Source organism: Nanorana parkeri, unplaced genomic scaffold (genome assembly GCF_000935625.1).
Source record: "Nanorana parkeri isolate BGI_ZX_2015 unplaced genomic scaffold, ASM93562v1 scaffold665, whole genome shotgun sequence".
In the NCBI taxonomy this organism is placed as follows: domain Eukaryota; kingdom Metazoa; phylum Chordata; class Amphibia; order Anura; family Dicroglossidae; genus Nanorana; species Nanorana parkeri.
In genome coordinates this window covers 524,437-541,240 of record NW_017306933.1, presented here as the reverse complement: position 1 = coordinate 541,240, position 16,804 = coordinate 524,437, and the positions used below count along the sequence as shown (strand labels likewise).

Here is a 16,804-nt window from a genome sequence, read left to right as displayed (position 1 = left end):
TCCACCTTTCAGCTTCTCAAAACATTTCAGTACTCCCATGACATATTAGAGTTTTGCCCCCACTCATCCGCAGCTTAGACCACTCTACTTTGGCTTTATGCCAGCTGTTTGTGCCACCCACTCCCTGCTGGACTCTGCATATAAATATATGGATAAAAACACTGGCAGGGTAACACTACTGTTCAACAAATAACTTACCTAGAGGTGACTTGGGGGAATCCTCTCTGCAAAAAACTGATATGGAAAGGTAATTTGTAATAAAATTATATTAAATTACAAAATGGCTTTGTAGTAGTTGTGTAAGTGATATAATTTTTAACAGAGCTGGAATTTTTCCTGCATATCTTATTTTTTTTAGAAAGGATGTGATATCATGTATCCTATAGGTTTGTTTAACAGATAGAATATAGCAGTCTTACAAAGGCTGACACACATGCTGGGAGGAGGGGGACAGGGCATCTTTTATGAAGTCATCTACATTAAAGCATTTCTTTTTTTTTTTGTTTGTTTATGTTCATTCCCATCCATGTTACATTGTCATTGCCTGCGCCCTTCGCTCTTCAGCTGTCAACGCCTGCACTCCATCACCTCAGCACGACGACTGGTACAAACAAGACGTTGACCTCCTGCATGACCTCAATGCCAATGCAGCCACATGGATCAAGCAGTAGGATGCATGATGCCTTAGGGGTGAGTAGCATGAAGGGGAATGCCCTTTTCTCACACTCCTGAATGACAAACCTGGCTCATTTCTGTTTCTGCAATGCACCAAATAACCTTTCCCATACTGCCTTGATCCATATTAACAGTGATTTTCTGGCTGGGGATAACTAAAAGGTCAGTGCATCTAAGAGCTAGGGCATTTTAGTTATGGTGCACTTGGGTTCGCTGAATCAGCAACCTGTATCTTATATCTCACATGAACTCGAAGCAAAATCTTCTGCAGTTACCAGCTCTGATCAACAGCTTTGCCTCAGAGCCTCACTTGTCTTTGCTGAAGGGGGAGTCTTACTTCCCCTGGTGCATTCTGCACAAAATAAAGGGAAAAGCAAGACCCCCTTGTAAAGACCTTGGGAAGTGGGCAGAGCTGAAAACATGAGTGCAGTGATTTACCTCCATTGGAGATTTACGATGCTGGTGGGTTATTCAGCAGGTCTGCGTCTACCCAAAACTGAAATATCTGTTCTAGATGTACTGACCCTTAAAGATGTTCTCAAAAGAAAAAGTTGCATTTTTTTTTTTTACAGAGGGGCTGTTCAGTAGTTTACTGCCATCAACCCATTAACTTTTTATAGGAGATATAAGAAAAGTTAGAATTATGAACCCTTATGTGAAATCAGCCATGAGAAGGACTAGTTGTTATGTAATGTACTGTTCTAGGTACTCATAGAAGGAAATAGGCATCTGTTATAGCACTTCACCAATAAGTCTGTTTCAACATGGCTTTTTTCGGATAAGGTATGGGGATCCAAACAGCCCTTGGCTGTTCCACCGATGATAATGTTCTGAGGCATTAAATTGCTGAACAAGGCCTCTCTATGGAAAGAGTGTAACATTTTGTTGAAGAGCCTCTTTAAACATCCACATGTACTGTTAACAATTGATTATTTTATTGAAAGTGTCTGAAAGCAGAGTTGTCTGTTTTTCTGCAGCAACAAATCAGGTTCTCCCTTTATTATTGTAGCCTGCCATGTGCATTTGAATGGGGGGAATCTGACACAGTTTGCTATGGGCAACACAGGTCCTCATTTAGACACTTTATTATGAAGCCCCGAGTGGCACCAGCCAAGTATGGATCCAAACTCCCATTTGCCTCATACTTCATTTACAAAATTCTGGTTATTCAATGATCTGATGCTCAAAGGCAACATGTGAATAGTGCATGCTGAGCTGCCGAGTAACTGTGATATCTAGCAAGCCTTTGGATGCAATATAACTAGCTCAGATCATTCCTCAATAACCCTCACTGTTGGCAAGTTGTAGAAGGAAACAGATGCAGTGTGGCACCATCTGTCTTTCTGATTCAAGTTACCATTGTACAATAGCCAAGGCACCATGTGATAATATCTAAACAAAGCTCATTTGATATTATCGACTTGCTGTAATTGGCATATACTGGAGATCAACATTAACATCCTAGGGTTATCTGTTTAAGCAATGGATCATTTCAAATCCATGTAGTTGTTCAGGTAAGAATCAAGGCATGTATGTTTCACAGAGAAAGCATAAAGGAGGGGATAAGATAGATCTGTACATATGGGCTTACTATATGGGAAATCTACCCAACCAAGTAGCTGCAAATAATGGAACAGATTTGAGCACTCTATAGGACAGCCAGGCAATGTAGGTGTCAATAATGAGTCATAAAGAAGCACCCACATAGCTCACCCTATTTCATGCAAAGATTGTCTTACATGTTGAAAATCTTTTCTGCATAGAAAAGCAACACATTTTATACCATACATGTTTAAATTTCATTTATGGGTCTTGTGGAAGAGTTGAATCTGATGGCAGTGGTAAATATAGACAGATTCCTTACTGTCCATCTTTCTTCTTAAGGAACCTGTCCACCTATAGCTACTTTAAGACCTTAGTTTCTCAGGTCAGTCCACCCAAAACTGTTATTTCTAGTAGATTCTGAAACAGCCACCTTCTTAGTCTCAGAATCTCTAGTAGAGCAAACTCTTCACTTGAGATCTGAGGTCCACCTACCTTATACAGCCATTACTGATTAATTGACTTAATAGATTTTTCTTTCATATTGCGTCACAAAAACACAACTGGGGAACTGAGAATCCCATGACCTTCGCAGACAGAGGATTAAAGCCCCACTTCAACCTTCACGTACCTTTGGATAGACTGCGGAAGGATTAGAACTGCCGTCAACTTTTTGACAACTTTTGTCAACAATTGATGTGTGTGCCCATTTAGGAACTTTCTCCTCACTTTCTATGTGGGATGGCAGGCAAAACAGAAAGTTAAGGGATATCCACTCCCCAGCAAAAACATACCTACCTTCCTTGCTCTCATCTGACACTCCAATAAGCCATCAGGAGTGAAGAGAGGAAGCCCTGTGTAAGCTTCAAATCATACAGAGCTTTTCATAAGGCTAAAGTCTTTCTCCCCATGGTGTCTGTGCAACCAATCTTTGAGCATAGCAATGGAGGAGCGAAGGGTAGGCTAATATGTACAGCTGGGGAGGCTGGAAAGCACAGGTTCACTTTAAATCTCTGTCTTGGCAAGACGCAAATCCAAGAATTTTGACTGGGATGTGTTGCCATCCTCACAGCAAATTGAAATATAAAACTTCCACCATTTCTAATTCCATTTAGTTAATGTGAATGAAGACTCTGCTGACCTCACTGTGCTCGCAGTGCAGAACTACTACAAGCTACATGGTCCAAAACAGGTTTAGGTCATGTGTCATGGAACTGGACAGATTCAGGATCTCCTTATCAAAGTGGACAAGTACATTTTTTTTATTTAAAACATCTACCCATATCCCTTATGCCTTTCTAATTGTTTAAAATTAACCTAAACTTATAGTTTATGAGAAGCCATGGGGTATCTGCCTATAGCTGAAATGTCAGTTGTGGATGGACTGACCATATAAAGCATAAAAACCCTTGTGGACCCATTTCATTTTATAAATATATGGTGTTGACATGCTGAATTGTGCAGTACATTGGGAACATGCTTACTCAAACATACTCATGAATGTTCAGAGAGAATCGCATAACATAATGAGTAAATAGTTGGTGCAGAAAGTTGGTCATCTTAAGTATTAGGTACACAGATGGCATTATTATGTCTTGTTTTCCATGTTTGAAGGTGGAGTGAGATGACTATGTGATGTACAAATGTTTCTGCACAGAGAAATCAGCTTTCAGATGCCTTAAGATAGCAAGGAAACACATAGAGCTGTCTCTTTCATCACTTAGTTCATGAAACTATCCAATAGGCACACACTCCTATTTTGGATTTAGGGCACATTCTTTTTGATGATGGCAAAACAGAAAGGTGATGTTGCCCATAGCAACTAATTAGTTAATAAAGGTTCAGTTTAAAAAAAAGGTTTTGGTAGATGGTTATAGAGTTAAATCTCCCACTTATGTCTTTTACTGTTTTGAGGTCCCAGTAGTGAAACCTCTAATAGTTGACTCACGATTTTTGTGTTGGTTCTTAAAAACAAAGTTGTAGTCATTGCCTTTAGTAACCAGTCCAGTTTCCCCTTTCAATTTACAGAAAATTAAACAAAAATACAAAAATTCTACTGACTGTAGTGTACAAATTTAAATTACCGTATATACTCGAGTATAAGCCGTCCCGAATATAAGCCGAGGTACCTAATTTTACCACAAAAAACTGGGAAAAAGTATTGACCCGAATATAAGCCGAGGGTGGGAAATGAGGCAGCTAATGGTAGATAGATACCAATAAAATTACATGAATATTTATTTAAAAGAAAAACAATAACCTAGCTCTGTAAGTGGAAAAGGGGGTACAGGGCTACATATCATGTACTACGGATCATTTAATACATTCATGTTAGTATAATTGTAAATGTATTGTCTGCACTGTATTAGCAGTATATACTCCATATAGAGTATATACTGCTAATACAGTGCAGACAATACATGATTGGTTACCGTAATAAATCCCCCCAAATCTCCCCTCACTTACTGTGATTCACTGTGCCGGAGCAGGGACGAGTCAGCGGCGCGCTGGTCCAGTGGGAGGAGCTCCAGGTGGGGTCCTAATTTAGCTGACTTAGAGGTGCCTGCCCGATAATTACAACCCCACCTGGAGCTCCTCTCGTCTGACCAGCGCGCCGCTGACTCATCCCTGCTCCCCTGCTGTACTGGCGCTGCGGGATTTTTTTTCTTTTCTTCTTACTTACCTCGCCGAGCGTCGCGTCACTGCTGCTCCGGTGGGCGGCGCTCCGAGCGGGGTCATCTGGCAGTCTCCGGCCACCTAAATTAGGACCCGGAGACTGCCAGATGACCCCGCTCGGAGCGCCGCCCACCGGAGCAGCAGTGACGCGACGCTCGGCGAGGTAAGTAAGAAGACACCTGACGCTGACTCGAGTATAAGCCGAGGGGGGTCACTTTTCAGCCAAAAAAATGGGCTGAAAATCTCGGCTTATACTAGAGTATATACGGTAAGTTCTGAACGCAAACTTGATATATTCTATATATCCGAATGAAGAATGCAGCAACCTGTCCATCCACAATAATTCTGATTAAAGTATATTTAAATCAATTTTGTTTTACAATTTTGGATAGAGTAGGAAAGGCTGAAAATACCTGTCAGGCTTTTCTTTCTCAAAAAAGTAGTGGAGGTAACAAGCTCTGGGTTTTCCTGGTTGCTTTCTAATTTCTATCGCCTCACTTTAGACACTTTTCAAAAGCTTTCCAAACACATGTTAAAGTTCGTATTTAAAACCGCCATGTACGCAAGTTCATAGGCTGGCCCTAAATGCAGGGATTTTACTATTTAAATACTAATGATCAGATTTTAAGCAATCTCTCATGTAACCAACACACACATCACATTATGGCAATATCATATTTTATAATATATTGGTCATCAAGCAGTTCAGAAAAAGGACAACAACACAAGTTTCTTTTAACCTACAGTCTTAGATAACAAGACATTTTAAAATAAAACTATAGACAAAAGGTTAGAACAGGAAGTAAAACATTCCCAAAATGAGGACAGATGCCACCTCTGACAGTTGGCACTAGTGATGAGCTTGGGCTTTGTCTGAACCCAAGCTCACCTGAACATGTAAGTTAGGCCTCAGTGCACATCCAATTACCTGTGGCCAAGGCATTCTCCAACCCGCAGCTGCATGTAAACAAAGGGGCAGAATGTTAGTGACATCATTGACCTTATATGGCCACATAGCCATGTTTGGTCAACTACATTGATCAGGGAATCCCCCCACCGCAGCTGATTGGGTGTGCACTGGCACCTAACTTACAGGTTTGGATTTGCTCGGTTTCGGACCCAACTGGATGAGCTGAGGTTCAGGCCCATCCCTGGTTGGCATTAGAATTGGTGTCACAATGGGTAGATATACCCGCTACTTCTCTATTGGTGACCACAGTAAAATTTTAGATTCACCCTCTCTTTTTGTTATGATGACAGAGGTCATCGGACCATGAGGGGAGAGTGAATCTCCCCAGTAGAGACACAGGTATTGATAAATCCCTGAAAGAGTTTTTATTCCATTAACTCTCTACCCAAAACTAGAAAAAATGGTTTTGGCTTGAGATACACTTCAAAAACTTTACTTTCAAGGCTCCATTGCTATGACAGGATGGTGAATAGGTGCACACAATGTAAGCACAGAGCAAATGGCATTCTTGCCTTTTGATTGAAACTGTTCTTGAAACAGAACTCTTCCTGGCTAAAAGCTATTTGCTGACTTAACCTTTATTGGGGTTTTTTTTTTTTTAGATCTTCATCTGGGGTTTCCTGCTGATCACGTAAACATATATATGTGTATGTTTTTGTATGATCATGCAGATCTTTGCGGATGGATATTTACAGAGCCTTCGAAAATCTAAGGCTTTAATTGCACAAGATATTTCTTAATGTTTGCTGCTATGGGTTACTGTATACCAATTCTTTGCTTAGCTATTATATAAGTAATGAACAAGCTGATTCAGTTATTTTGTACAAGAGCAATGATAACATACAGTAATCCACAACAACTAAATGCATTTCAGGTTACCAAAGTCAGGCCAGTGAAAGGTGATTGGTTGCTATGGGTTGCTGCACTTTGCCCTTCGCCGTATTAAATATGCTGCAAAGGTGACCAAATATATATAGTAAAAATCAGTTTTCAGATATAAACAAAACATAAAAGAACATAGTACTTGTTCTACCTTTTTAAATGTTGATAATTAGTTCATTTTTCATTCTTTATTTTTGTGTTTTGTGTGTGTGTTGTTTATTTTGTTTCTTCTTAGCTCTGATAAATCCCTGAAGCTGACTTACCAGTGCCAGCATTCGAGGCAAGTCAGGTCCATGTACTGTAGCAAGCGTTATGTGCTTTAAGTAGTACAGTATATATTGGAAGTAGTCTGGTGACCCCTGTAATTAATGAAGAATGGTAGTGGGTCAGGTTGGTGGATATGTCATTACTGTGAGAAGTATGCATTCTTTCTGTACTGTATATTCTGGGGACCAGAGCCTGATCAGGGAACAGTAAAGTAGGTCACAAAGAAGCACTGGTTTAGCAGACATCTAATGGGTTTTACAAACTGCTTTAGTGAAAATTTGTCCCCTAAAACCAAAATGCAAAGTCTTATCACAGGTGACATTGGAATATGAAGCTAACGTCCAAGCAGTCAGTGGCATACACAGATTTTGTTTGGTCAGTTTAAAAGGTCATACCATCCAAAGCTGATATTTAAGGTTTGCAACTGATGCAAGCAGGCTGAATCACTTATCAGCTTTTGGTACCTTTTAAGGATTGCTGAAGCAAAGTCCTCCCATTTGATTTCCCAGATCCATCTATCCACTGCAATTTTTTATCAGAGGGTCTTAACTCCAACAGGGCTCCTGGTTGGAGCTATCACTCTTTATTAATTATGTTCATTGCAGTGATAGCAAAGTAACTCCTCCTCCTGTAAAAGCAAAAGGTATGAGACCCCACAGCTGAGGTGTGCACAGTTGGCAATCCTGATGGGAAAATGTCACCGTTTGGAGGCCCCAAACAAATAGGTAGTTCAGCTTGCTTGCAGCCACCTTGCACCTAAGATATCAGCCTTGAGTGGACAAGCTCCATACCAAATATTCCCATCAACCATTTGGTTCTGTTAAATCCACTGTATTGGAGGGTTTCAACTATTACAATTCTGTTCATACAAAACTGAAAACTTGCCTGCGTGGCCAACATTGGTGTTAGAAAGTTGCATGTGTCCACAGTAAAGAGATTTAAATCCTACAACCTTGATAATCCCCCTGCTACTGGGTCCATGTATTGTTTGATTGTGTGTGTGTGTGTGTGCGTGTCCAGTACTTGTGAGTCTCTGCTACTCTGCTGCATGCCTGCTTCTTCTCCATGCTTATTGGCGAATGAGGTAGCACTAAGCACATATGGCACTGAGACACCAAGGACTTGGTTTTGGCCTGCAGAAAATATAGGATGCATGTACTTTTTATGTGCTTTCTCTGGCCTTTTTAAGCCTAAAAAATGGGGCACCATGGTTTACTGTATGTTGAGAATTCCCATGTTAGGTTGTCCTCACTTTTGCAGGCTTGTGGAACAGTCTGAAAGAAGTAGGCACAGTACTGTAAAAAAAGTGGCCTGAACTTTTACACATTTGTAAAGGTCCAAGTTACACACAGATGAATCAGCTGTATTGTGGGCTATGGTTGCTACATTCCAAATTACCGCCAACAAGAGACATCAAGGAGGTATGAGATGGATATCAATAGTTATTTTAATTAATAACAGTACAGAGATTGGAGATTCTGGACTGCCTCTTGATTTCCTAAAGTTCACCAGGGAAGAGGTAACCTCTTTACACTTACTCGTAGCTGTTCAGTGAGTTACAGCCTAGTCTGCAAAAGCACATTTGGTATATTAGATCACCAGTCCCAAACTTGGTGGAACCACCAGCAGACTCATATTATGAATATGCATGATTCATTTAAATATAGTTAGTTGGTGATGATCAGCCAACTGGATATTATTATATATTGGCCCTCAGGTCAATAAATCTCACCAGGGCTATCAGAACTTTAACTAAAAAGACATCTATGGCAGCACCTACCCTTTACTGTGTTATATCTTAGCTGATTTCAGAGAAGGGCTCATGCTTCACACAGCCCATGCTTCTCCCAAAGTTAATGCGTTGAGGGAAGTAAGTCACCGAACAGCTGCCCTGAAGAAGCAAATGCAAAGAGTTTAAATCTTTCTTCTTCTTTAAACCTTCTTTGTGCCTCTTGTACAATACAAAGTGCATTTACTCAGCACAAATAATTAGAGTTTATATCTCATTTATTTTATTTCGGTGAACTTTAAACTGATCAGTTTATATGGGTTACTGCACTGCATATTATCATTGCTCTTCAATTAACTTTTAAATGTGTCTCAGCTCTGTTGCATTTGGGCAGTGCAGCTTATGAAGGCAGCCAAAAGTTAATATTTAACAAGTGGAATCTTCTTCGAAAAAAAAACACAGTAATATGTTTCTGAAGCAAATCTGCTTTTTTATGAGAAAGATCAATTATTTTGTGTACATGATTGGCATGAGCGATTGTATAGGACAAGTGGGGCAGGTCTTCTAAGAAAATGTTGACCTGTTTAGGGTGAAGGGTCAGTTAGGGTCAACATATATTTAAAGTAAGTGTATCCACAGAGTTCTAAACATAAAGTAAAATGAGGCATTGAGTTAAAAGTAATATATATATAGTTTTTTTTGTAGATACATTTGATATTTATATCCTGTAAAACCTTTTTTTATATGTTTTACATATTTTGGCTAGGCAGGCAAAAATTTATTTGTGGCCATACATAAAATCATACATCATACATACATGAAATCTTCCAGTAGGGAGACTTCTGGTGATGACAACTGTCTGAGAGAGGATTATCCTTTGTTTTGGAGAGATTTTAACCAGCATCGTGTTGTATCTACAGCACAGGAAGTAAAATAAAATCTCCCAGTGGCACAAGATAGGAAAAAATATTACAAGTGTTTTGATCTTTCTTTTAAGAAGCTTAAAGCTTCAAAAAATGACATCCAACCCTAGCTAAGGCAATATGTACCCTTCAGGGTACAAAAAAAGAATTAAAAAAAAAACAGAATAAAAGACCATAATTGAAAGCTACAGATTTATATCCAAATCCCATAACAAAATCTATGAAGGTTCCCATGGGTCTCCAAATATGAAATTGGAGGCTGTTAGTGCAATCTCTGACTGGATATACATCTATATGACTTCAGATGGGCTGTAAACATACTAATAAAAATCCCTGATAGACAGATGGCTGCTCCGTGTAAAATATATTTGCAGAATATAAAATACGGCAATGAAAATATGTATCAACAAGCAAGTGAAAGTCACATCAGGAGTGACTGAGGTCACCAATGGATCAGTTGTCCATACCCTATCCTTTTTTTCTGGAGTTAAAATGCAGTCTTACTCACACATATGAACAAAAGCATGGACACCGGCACTCTAATAGCTGATTAAGTACGTCTTTTTATTAACGTACGTGCTGCATAGCAAATACACTTAATGCAACGTTTCGGGGTCGCAGAGGATCCCCTTCATCAGGCAGAAATAAGCATCACTTGTTTCTGCTTGATGATGGGGATCATCTGTGACCCCGAAACGTTGCCGCTGTAAATGCTTTTGTTCATACGACAAGGTGGTTGCCATCCGCTGACTACCTTCTCACCCACTTTATCACATTGGATCAGCGGTATCTGAGTGAGTGGGTATATGGACTGTATCTGTTACACGCACACACATATAACACACAGCAACACTTTCAAAAGATGGTAAGCCTTGTGGCTATAACTGGAAGGAAGTTGCCTATGCTGCCCATGACAAACCCGTTCCAGCTGCAGTTTTGCAGTGCAAACTTAATAAAATGACCGTGATTGGTTTCTATGGGCTGCACAAACACCTCCCTTTCTCTGATACATGAGGTTCCAATGCCCCATCTTCATGTAATATATATACATTAAAACTGTACAATTAGTCAAGAAAGTGTGAGTAAAATTATATGAGAAGACCCACCCCACTAAGTCTAATGTCCAAACCTTGACTGGAGTAAAAAAAAGATTGCATAAAACCACATGCAGTCCTTTTAAGCAAGCTGAAAAAGCAGAAACTCTTCACAAAGCACTTTTTTATGTTAAAGTTGGGGGGAGGGGAATGGTGAATCAATCTACATGGCCAACCATCTGGTTATATTCTGACTTGCTTGTGTTGCTACCTTAAATGTTTTTTGCATGGAGCTGTTTATGTAATTTGACAAATCTACTCAGAAGCATCACAGTCAAATATATACCTCGTTTTAACTTCTGTTTAATATTTGATTACTACAAAAATATCAGAAGAATATGTTCCAGTGTACAGTATATTAAAATAATTTTATTGTTAAAAATAGAATTGTATAATAAAAGATAGATAGATAGATAGATAGATAGATAGATAGATAGATAGATAGATAGATAGATAGATACTGTAGATAGATAGATAGATAGATAGATAGATAGATAGATAGATAGATAGATAGATAGATAGATAGATAGATAGATAGAGAAAAAGATTGGTGGTATTATTAGTTTGCCGCACCTTGAGAAGTGCAGCAAGGACAATGAAGGTGCAATTTTACCATGAATGACTTATGACTGTTTAAAATCTGCAAATATGCCTTTAGCGGGTATATAGAAACTAGTAAAATTTACTTTGTAGCTAACTGTTCACATTGTCACACACACAATGAAAAGTCCCTGAAAATAATTGCTTTGTTCACCTGCCAAAACAAAATGAAGAATCCTATCATAAGCTCCAAGGTGATCTTGTTGATCTTACCCAGATCTAAAGACACAATGGAGACACTGCTGACAACTGAACCCAACCCAACCCAAGAAGGGAGTTTTCCTTACTTTGGGGAGATGTGCTCTCATTTCCTGTTGTGACTCTGAGACAGGAAATTAACAAAAATCTGCTCCGCAGAAAGAGACAGAAAAAAAAACCTAGCTGAGGTCTTAAAGATGAATTTGAATCTGTTTTATATTTTGCATTCCCTGGTCAATCCCTGCATTAACATGCTAATTATATTTTAAAATAAAACCTTTCTGTTTTCATTACTTACCTTATTTTAGATCCAGTGATTAATGGGCTGGCTTTTGGGATGAGTTATATAAATGTCAAGCAGCCATAATGGGAAGGTGTTAGTCTGGAGGAGTGGTCGTTTCTAGGTGGTCTGCATTTGCCTGAAGACCATCCTAGGGAATGCTGACATGTGATGGTGAGCCTCCATGTTTGAACAACATTAAAGTACCAGAAACTCCTTTTGCATTAATGCATTGATAGAACCTTACTGATGTACTGATTGCTAGTTCCTAATATACTGTAGGTATGTGGTGTAGGCTGTAACAGTATTATAATTTACAAATAAAGAAAGTGTGTTACTGTCAAAACGTGAACGGTGGTGGAGGGCTTCTTTGAAGAGCAAAGAGTAATTTTTTAAAAGTCTAATTCATAAAAGTCTGAGATGGACAGGCGCCAGTTGGTTCCCATTCTATGCTGCCATGACCCGCCAGGAAAACTGAAAAATTGTACACCTGCTTTTCTCTAATTTTCCTTTCCTGGAGCGACTTCATTTCAGCATAATGAATACCCACCCTACGGTGATAGCTACTGTAAATGGTGTGGGTGCCTGTCCATCTCAAATTTCAAAGCCATGCTAGGCCCTTAAGGCCTGGTAGGAATTTTAAGGAGGAACCCCAACCCCCAAAAATGGGGAAAAAAAGACGTGAGGTCCCCCCTAAAATTCCCAACCAGTCCCTTTATCCGAGCCTGGCAGGGCAGGAAAGGGGACGACGACAAGTGAGCCCCCCTCCCTGCCTCCCAGTGCCCTCAGCCCCTGGAAAAGCACTTTGTCCTCATGGCAATGGGGGCAAAGGCCTCTTCCCCACAAGCCCTGGGGAGTTGGTTGTGAGGGTGCGGGCGGAGGGCTTATTCACATCTGGGTACCCCTTTAAAAAAAGGGGCACCCAGATGAGTCCCCCCTTCCTTGTGAATGAGTTAAATAAAAGATAAATAAAAAGTCCAGATTTTCGGGGAAAATCCTTTTATTTGAAATAAAAACGCAACAAAGGATTTTGACAAGTCCTTTAGTGAAACCCCCCCCCCCAAAAAAAAATTGATTCAAAAACGTAATCCTAGGGCCAATCACGACGTCCAGCATTGTCCACGACGACTCGACAAAATAAGAAATAAAAGAAGAAAAAATGAATTTAAATCATTTCTTTTAAAAATCCGACGCCCACCGACCTGTCCACTCGCGACGAACTCCAGCCACAGAATGGCATTGTGACAGACGCCAGGAAAATATAAACTGTTTACAGGTGAGCCATGATTGGGCAAAGTCATCATTACGTTGCCCAATCCTGGCTCTTCAGTGCACTGTGCACAGGTCAGGTGCAAGCCTTTACCCAATTAGGGCTTCACAAGGCACTGTGCAGTGCACAGTGCCTTGTGGGGCACTCGGAGGGCAAATAGCCCGCTGAACACCCTGATAGTTTGTGTGCTCGTCGAACTAACGATCTTCGAGTTGAACTCTTGTTCGACTCAAACATCGAGCCCATCACTACTGTTTGGGTGAAAACATAATTGTTCTGCCCTACTAATCCTTAGAAAATAACCTTCAAACTCAGTCTGAAAACTGTAAACAGACTGAAACAAAACCAGTAAAGGAAAACCCAGTACACCAAAGTGGCAAATTGTATTATATGCTTTGTGGATATTGTTTTCCTGCCAAATAATAATCAATAACCACTTAATGAAATGCACTGTTATTTTCCAAAAAGTGTGGAAAGCGAAAGTGCAAGTCTTGGCCACTGCACGCAGTTAGATTTAAATCTAACTGTAACTAGTTAAATGAGAGGTAATTTGATTGGTTCCTGTGGGAAGCACAGAACATTTCTTTCCCCCATTTTTGATAATTCAGAGACAATGGTCAAAAAATATAAACTTTTAACAAAAATTCACCAAGCAATTTACTAATAATCCATTCTGCTGCACAATACTGCCCCCTTTACGGCCAGAGAGTCCCAGGTTGATAAGAGCTAGGTGGGGAGATGTGTAAGGGCCATACACATCTCCGCCCCAAGCTTTTATCAACCTGGGACGTTCTTGTGGGCAACCGGTAACGTTGCCAGGAGCTGAGCGGGATGCCAGCCAGAGCGTCCCAGGTCTGCAGAGGGTGGCGTAACTCCTGTGCACCATCACAATGCTGCATTTGTCTTTTCTATGCTTTTTTTTCCTTTAAAACCACCTTGTGATTTTACCAGTAACACTCTTCATGTACCAAGGTGGCAACGCACACTCACTTTACTGTATCTATAGTGAAGCAGCATTGTCACCGTAGGATGGGACCGGTGAACACCTCTCCCTCGCCTTTTCTCCATAACATAGATGAAGGGGGGTTCCTTACCCCTCAGAAATAACTGAGCACAGTGGAACTGATAAGTGTGCAGCTCAAACAAGGAGCACATGAAGTTATCAGCTCACAAGATTTCTGGCAAGAGTATCACTTTTTAAACATTCAATATATTTGTATTCATTTTAAATTAATTTTAAATAATAGTTTTTTGTACCTATTAAACAAATCTAACAAAACCAAAAGAGACCACAAACGTTCAGTGTTAATATTTACATACCCTTTACCCTATTCAGCCTTAAAGTGCCAAAAAAAGAAGCCATGACTAAACCAACATTAAAGGGAATGAGTAGGATTATCATATATTACCGATTATGTTATATTTCAAAGCCACACTTGTAGAAAACAGGTGATGAGTTTTATTCAAAGCCTCTGCTGTCTGTAGCTGTCTTACAGCTGTTGTGCTAAAACAAAATAGCTTGAATGACTAAGAGGAGCAACACTTTCCGCTCGCTCTCTCCTAGCAGAGATGGGAACACCTTAGCCTAGGACTACACTGTAGTTTGCTACCAAGAGATTTAACTACTTGTTGGCAGTATCTTTATTCACAACACATTTAAACCAATGTGCAGCTAATGAAACAATGGGCAAGAAGTAGTTAAATCTCTTACTAGCAAACAGATTTGGTCAAGTCTTAGAGATACATTTATAAATGAGTACTATAGCTTTACTCTTATAAAACACAGCAATGAGCTTTACGAATGTGAATTGCACTTTGCTGGCTTTAAAAGTCTGAAGCTGGAGGAATGCAATAGAAATTAATGGAAGCCAAGAAAAAAAGCCAGGAGGAGAGTCTTGCTATGTGACACATGACCACCTCTCTCCCAATCACTGAGCTCTCTCTGCTGCATTAAGCAGAACCCTGTGGAACTATGCAGGATCCACACTGCGCCCTGCATCTTATGAATAAACTGTAAAATGCGAGTCATGGCGTGTGTAGTTTAATGGAGAATGGATAGTGATATTGGCTTTCCATTATAAATGAACCCATTGGTCAGTCTGCAGTGGCTGCCAAATAGCAGGAAGGAAATGCTTGCTTACTTCACTTCTGATCGGTCATTCACTCGGCTGCCCTCGGCAGCTTTGTGAATAGACCCCTAAGTGTTACTGTGTGTGTATCTCTCTCTCGCTCTCTCTCTCTATATATATAAATATCTAGAGAGAGAGAGAGAGAGAGAGAAAGAGAGTGAGAGAGATAATAATTTTTTTATTTGTTGTTTTCATTTTATTATTTTTTCTTTATTTTTTTACATGGTATATTAAGACAAATGCCATGATTAACAAATTACATTATAGTTTTCTTTATTAGAAGAACAGCAGTCACTGATGAATTATAAGTAAAGTGGCTGATTTTACCATATTCAGACAAACAGTCCCTGAAAGTTTTGGGGTAAAATTATTTATTTTGAAATGGTAATATATAGGACTCGTGCTGCTTCTGAGTAGTAACAACTTTGGCTTTTATTGTATGACGTTTCCCTGTCCGTGGTTTTGGACAAAACAAGGTGCGCTTCATAATCTTTTTTTTTTTTCTTTTTCATTTACCTCATGGATATCAAGGTTATGAAAAATCCCGTAACAGCCAATAAGGGGAACATAGACTAGTAATAAACATGAAAAAAACATCGACACTGGCAAAATGAACAAATAAGAGACTCTAACAAATTTTATTATTTTTTAACAGGTTGACAAAAAAAATATAGATTATATGCAGATATATTTAAAAGAAAACATCTTTGGCTTTTAAAATAAGAAAAAAAAATACAAAAAAAACCAAAACATTTTGCACTTTGCTGAGGAATATATATATTTAAAAAAAAAAAAGACTTCCATGACTGAACGTGAATGGAATTGGTGTGCTCCAGGAAGTTACTGTTGTGGAGTAGGAAAGGCTCTTCCATTATGGAGGCAGAAACACCAAAAGGAGGTCTAATTAGGGAGGAGAGGAATGCAAGGGTATAGCTTTTTTTAGTAAAAAGAATTATTTATTTCCTTCCTGAAATAAAGAAGACAAAAAAGACAAAAAAAAAAAAGGTAAAAGGATTAAAATTATAAGGAGAGTCCTGTCCTTGTCCGATATATGCAGGCGGAAGCTGTCACTGTGAATTAATTGATTTGATCCCCTAGATACAATCTTTCTTCCGAAACCTTGATTTCAGAACAAACACAAACGTAACAAATTAAAAAAAAAGAAATAAAAAAAAAACACAAAAAGCAACTACAACAAAGGCAATGTCTTGAAAAAGTGGAAAAATATTGAGAAAAGCAGTTTGTGGCATCAAGAACAGATCAAATCAACGTTCCCATGCAGGTGGGATAAAGATTTCAAAATAAAGTTGGCTACCAAGAAGAAAAATGAAAGGATTGAAAACAAAATTTATAAAAACTGGATTCTTCTATTTTTTAAATTGAGGTTATATACAAGTGGCTTGCACTGGAATCGAGTGAAGAATGTGTTGATCTTTGACTATTTGAAAGGCAGGAATCTGCCATGGATGCAGTAGAGCATCAAAACAAAAATAACAATATTAAAAGGAACTGGAAAGTTATAACAAAACAAAAAAAAAGTAAAATACTATTTAAAGATTGCATTTTCCT

At 39.2% G+C, this 16,804-nt stretch overlaps 1 protein-coding gene across 3 annotated transcripts in view; it reads left to right on the top strand.

Moving 5' to 3' along the window:
- Positions 1 to 16,396, top strand: part of LOC108792635 (potassium voltage-gated channel subfamily C member 1-like) — a 114,045-nt gene extending 97,649 nt beyond the window's left edge. Inside the window, exons 4-5 of one of the 3 annotated variants that reach the window (XM_018563451.1) lie at positions 565 to 690; positions 15,767 to 15,784. In XM_018563451.1, the coding sequence (XP_018418953.1) occupies positions 565 to 671 (107 nt within the window). In that variant the 3' untranslated portion in view covers positions 672 to 690; positions 15,767 to 15,784. Of the gene's footprint in view, positions 1 to 564; positions 691 to 6,980; positions 7,020 to 15,766; positions 15,785 to 16,251 lie in introns of those variants that run through there. The other 2 variants (XM_018563452.1, XM_018563453.1) reach the window with 2 other exon arrangements.
- Positions 16,397 to 16,804: the final 408 nt, after the last annotated feature.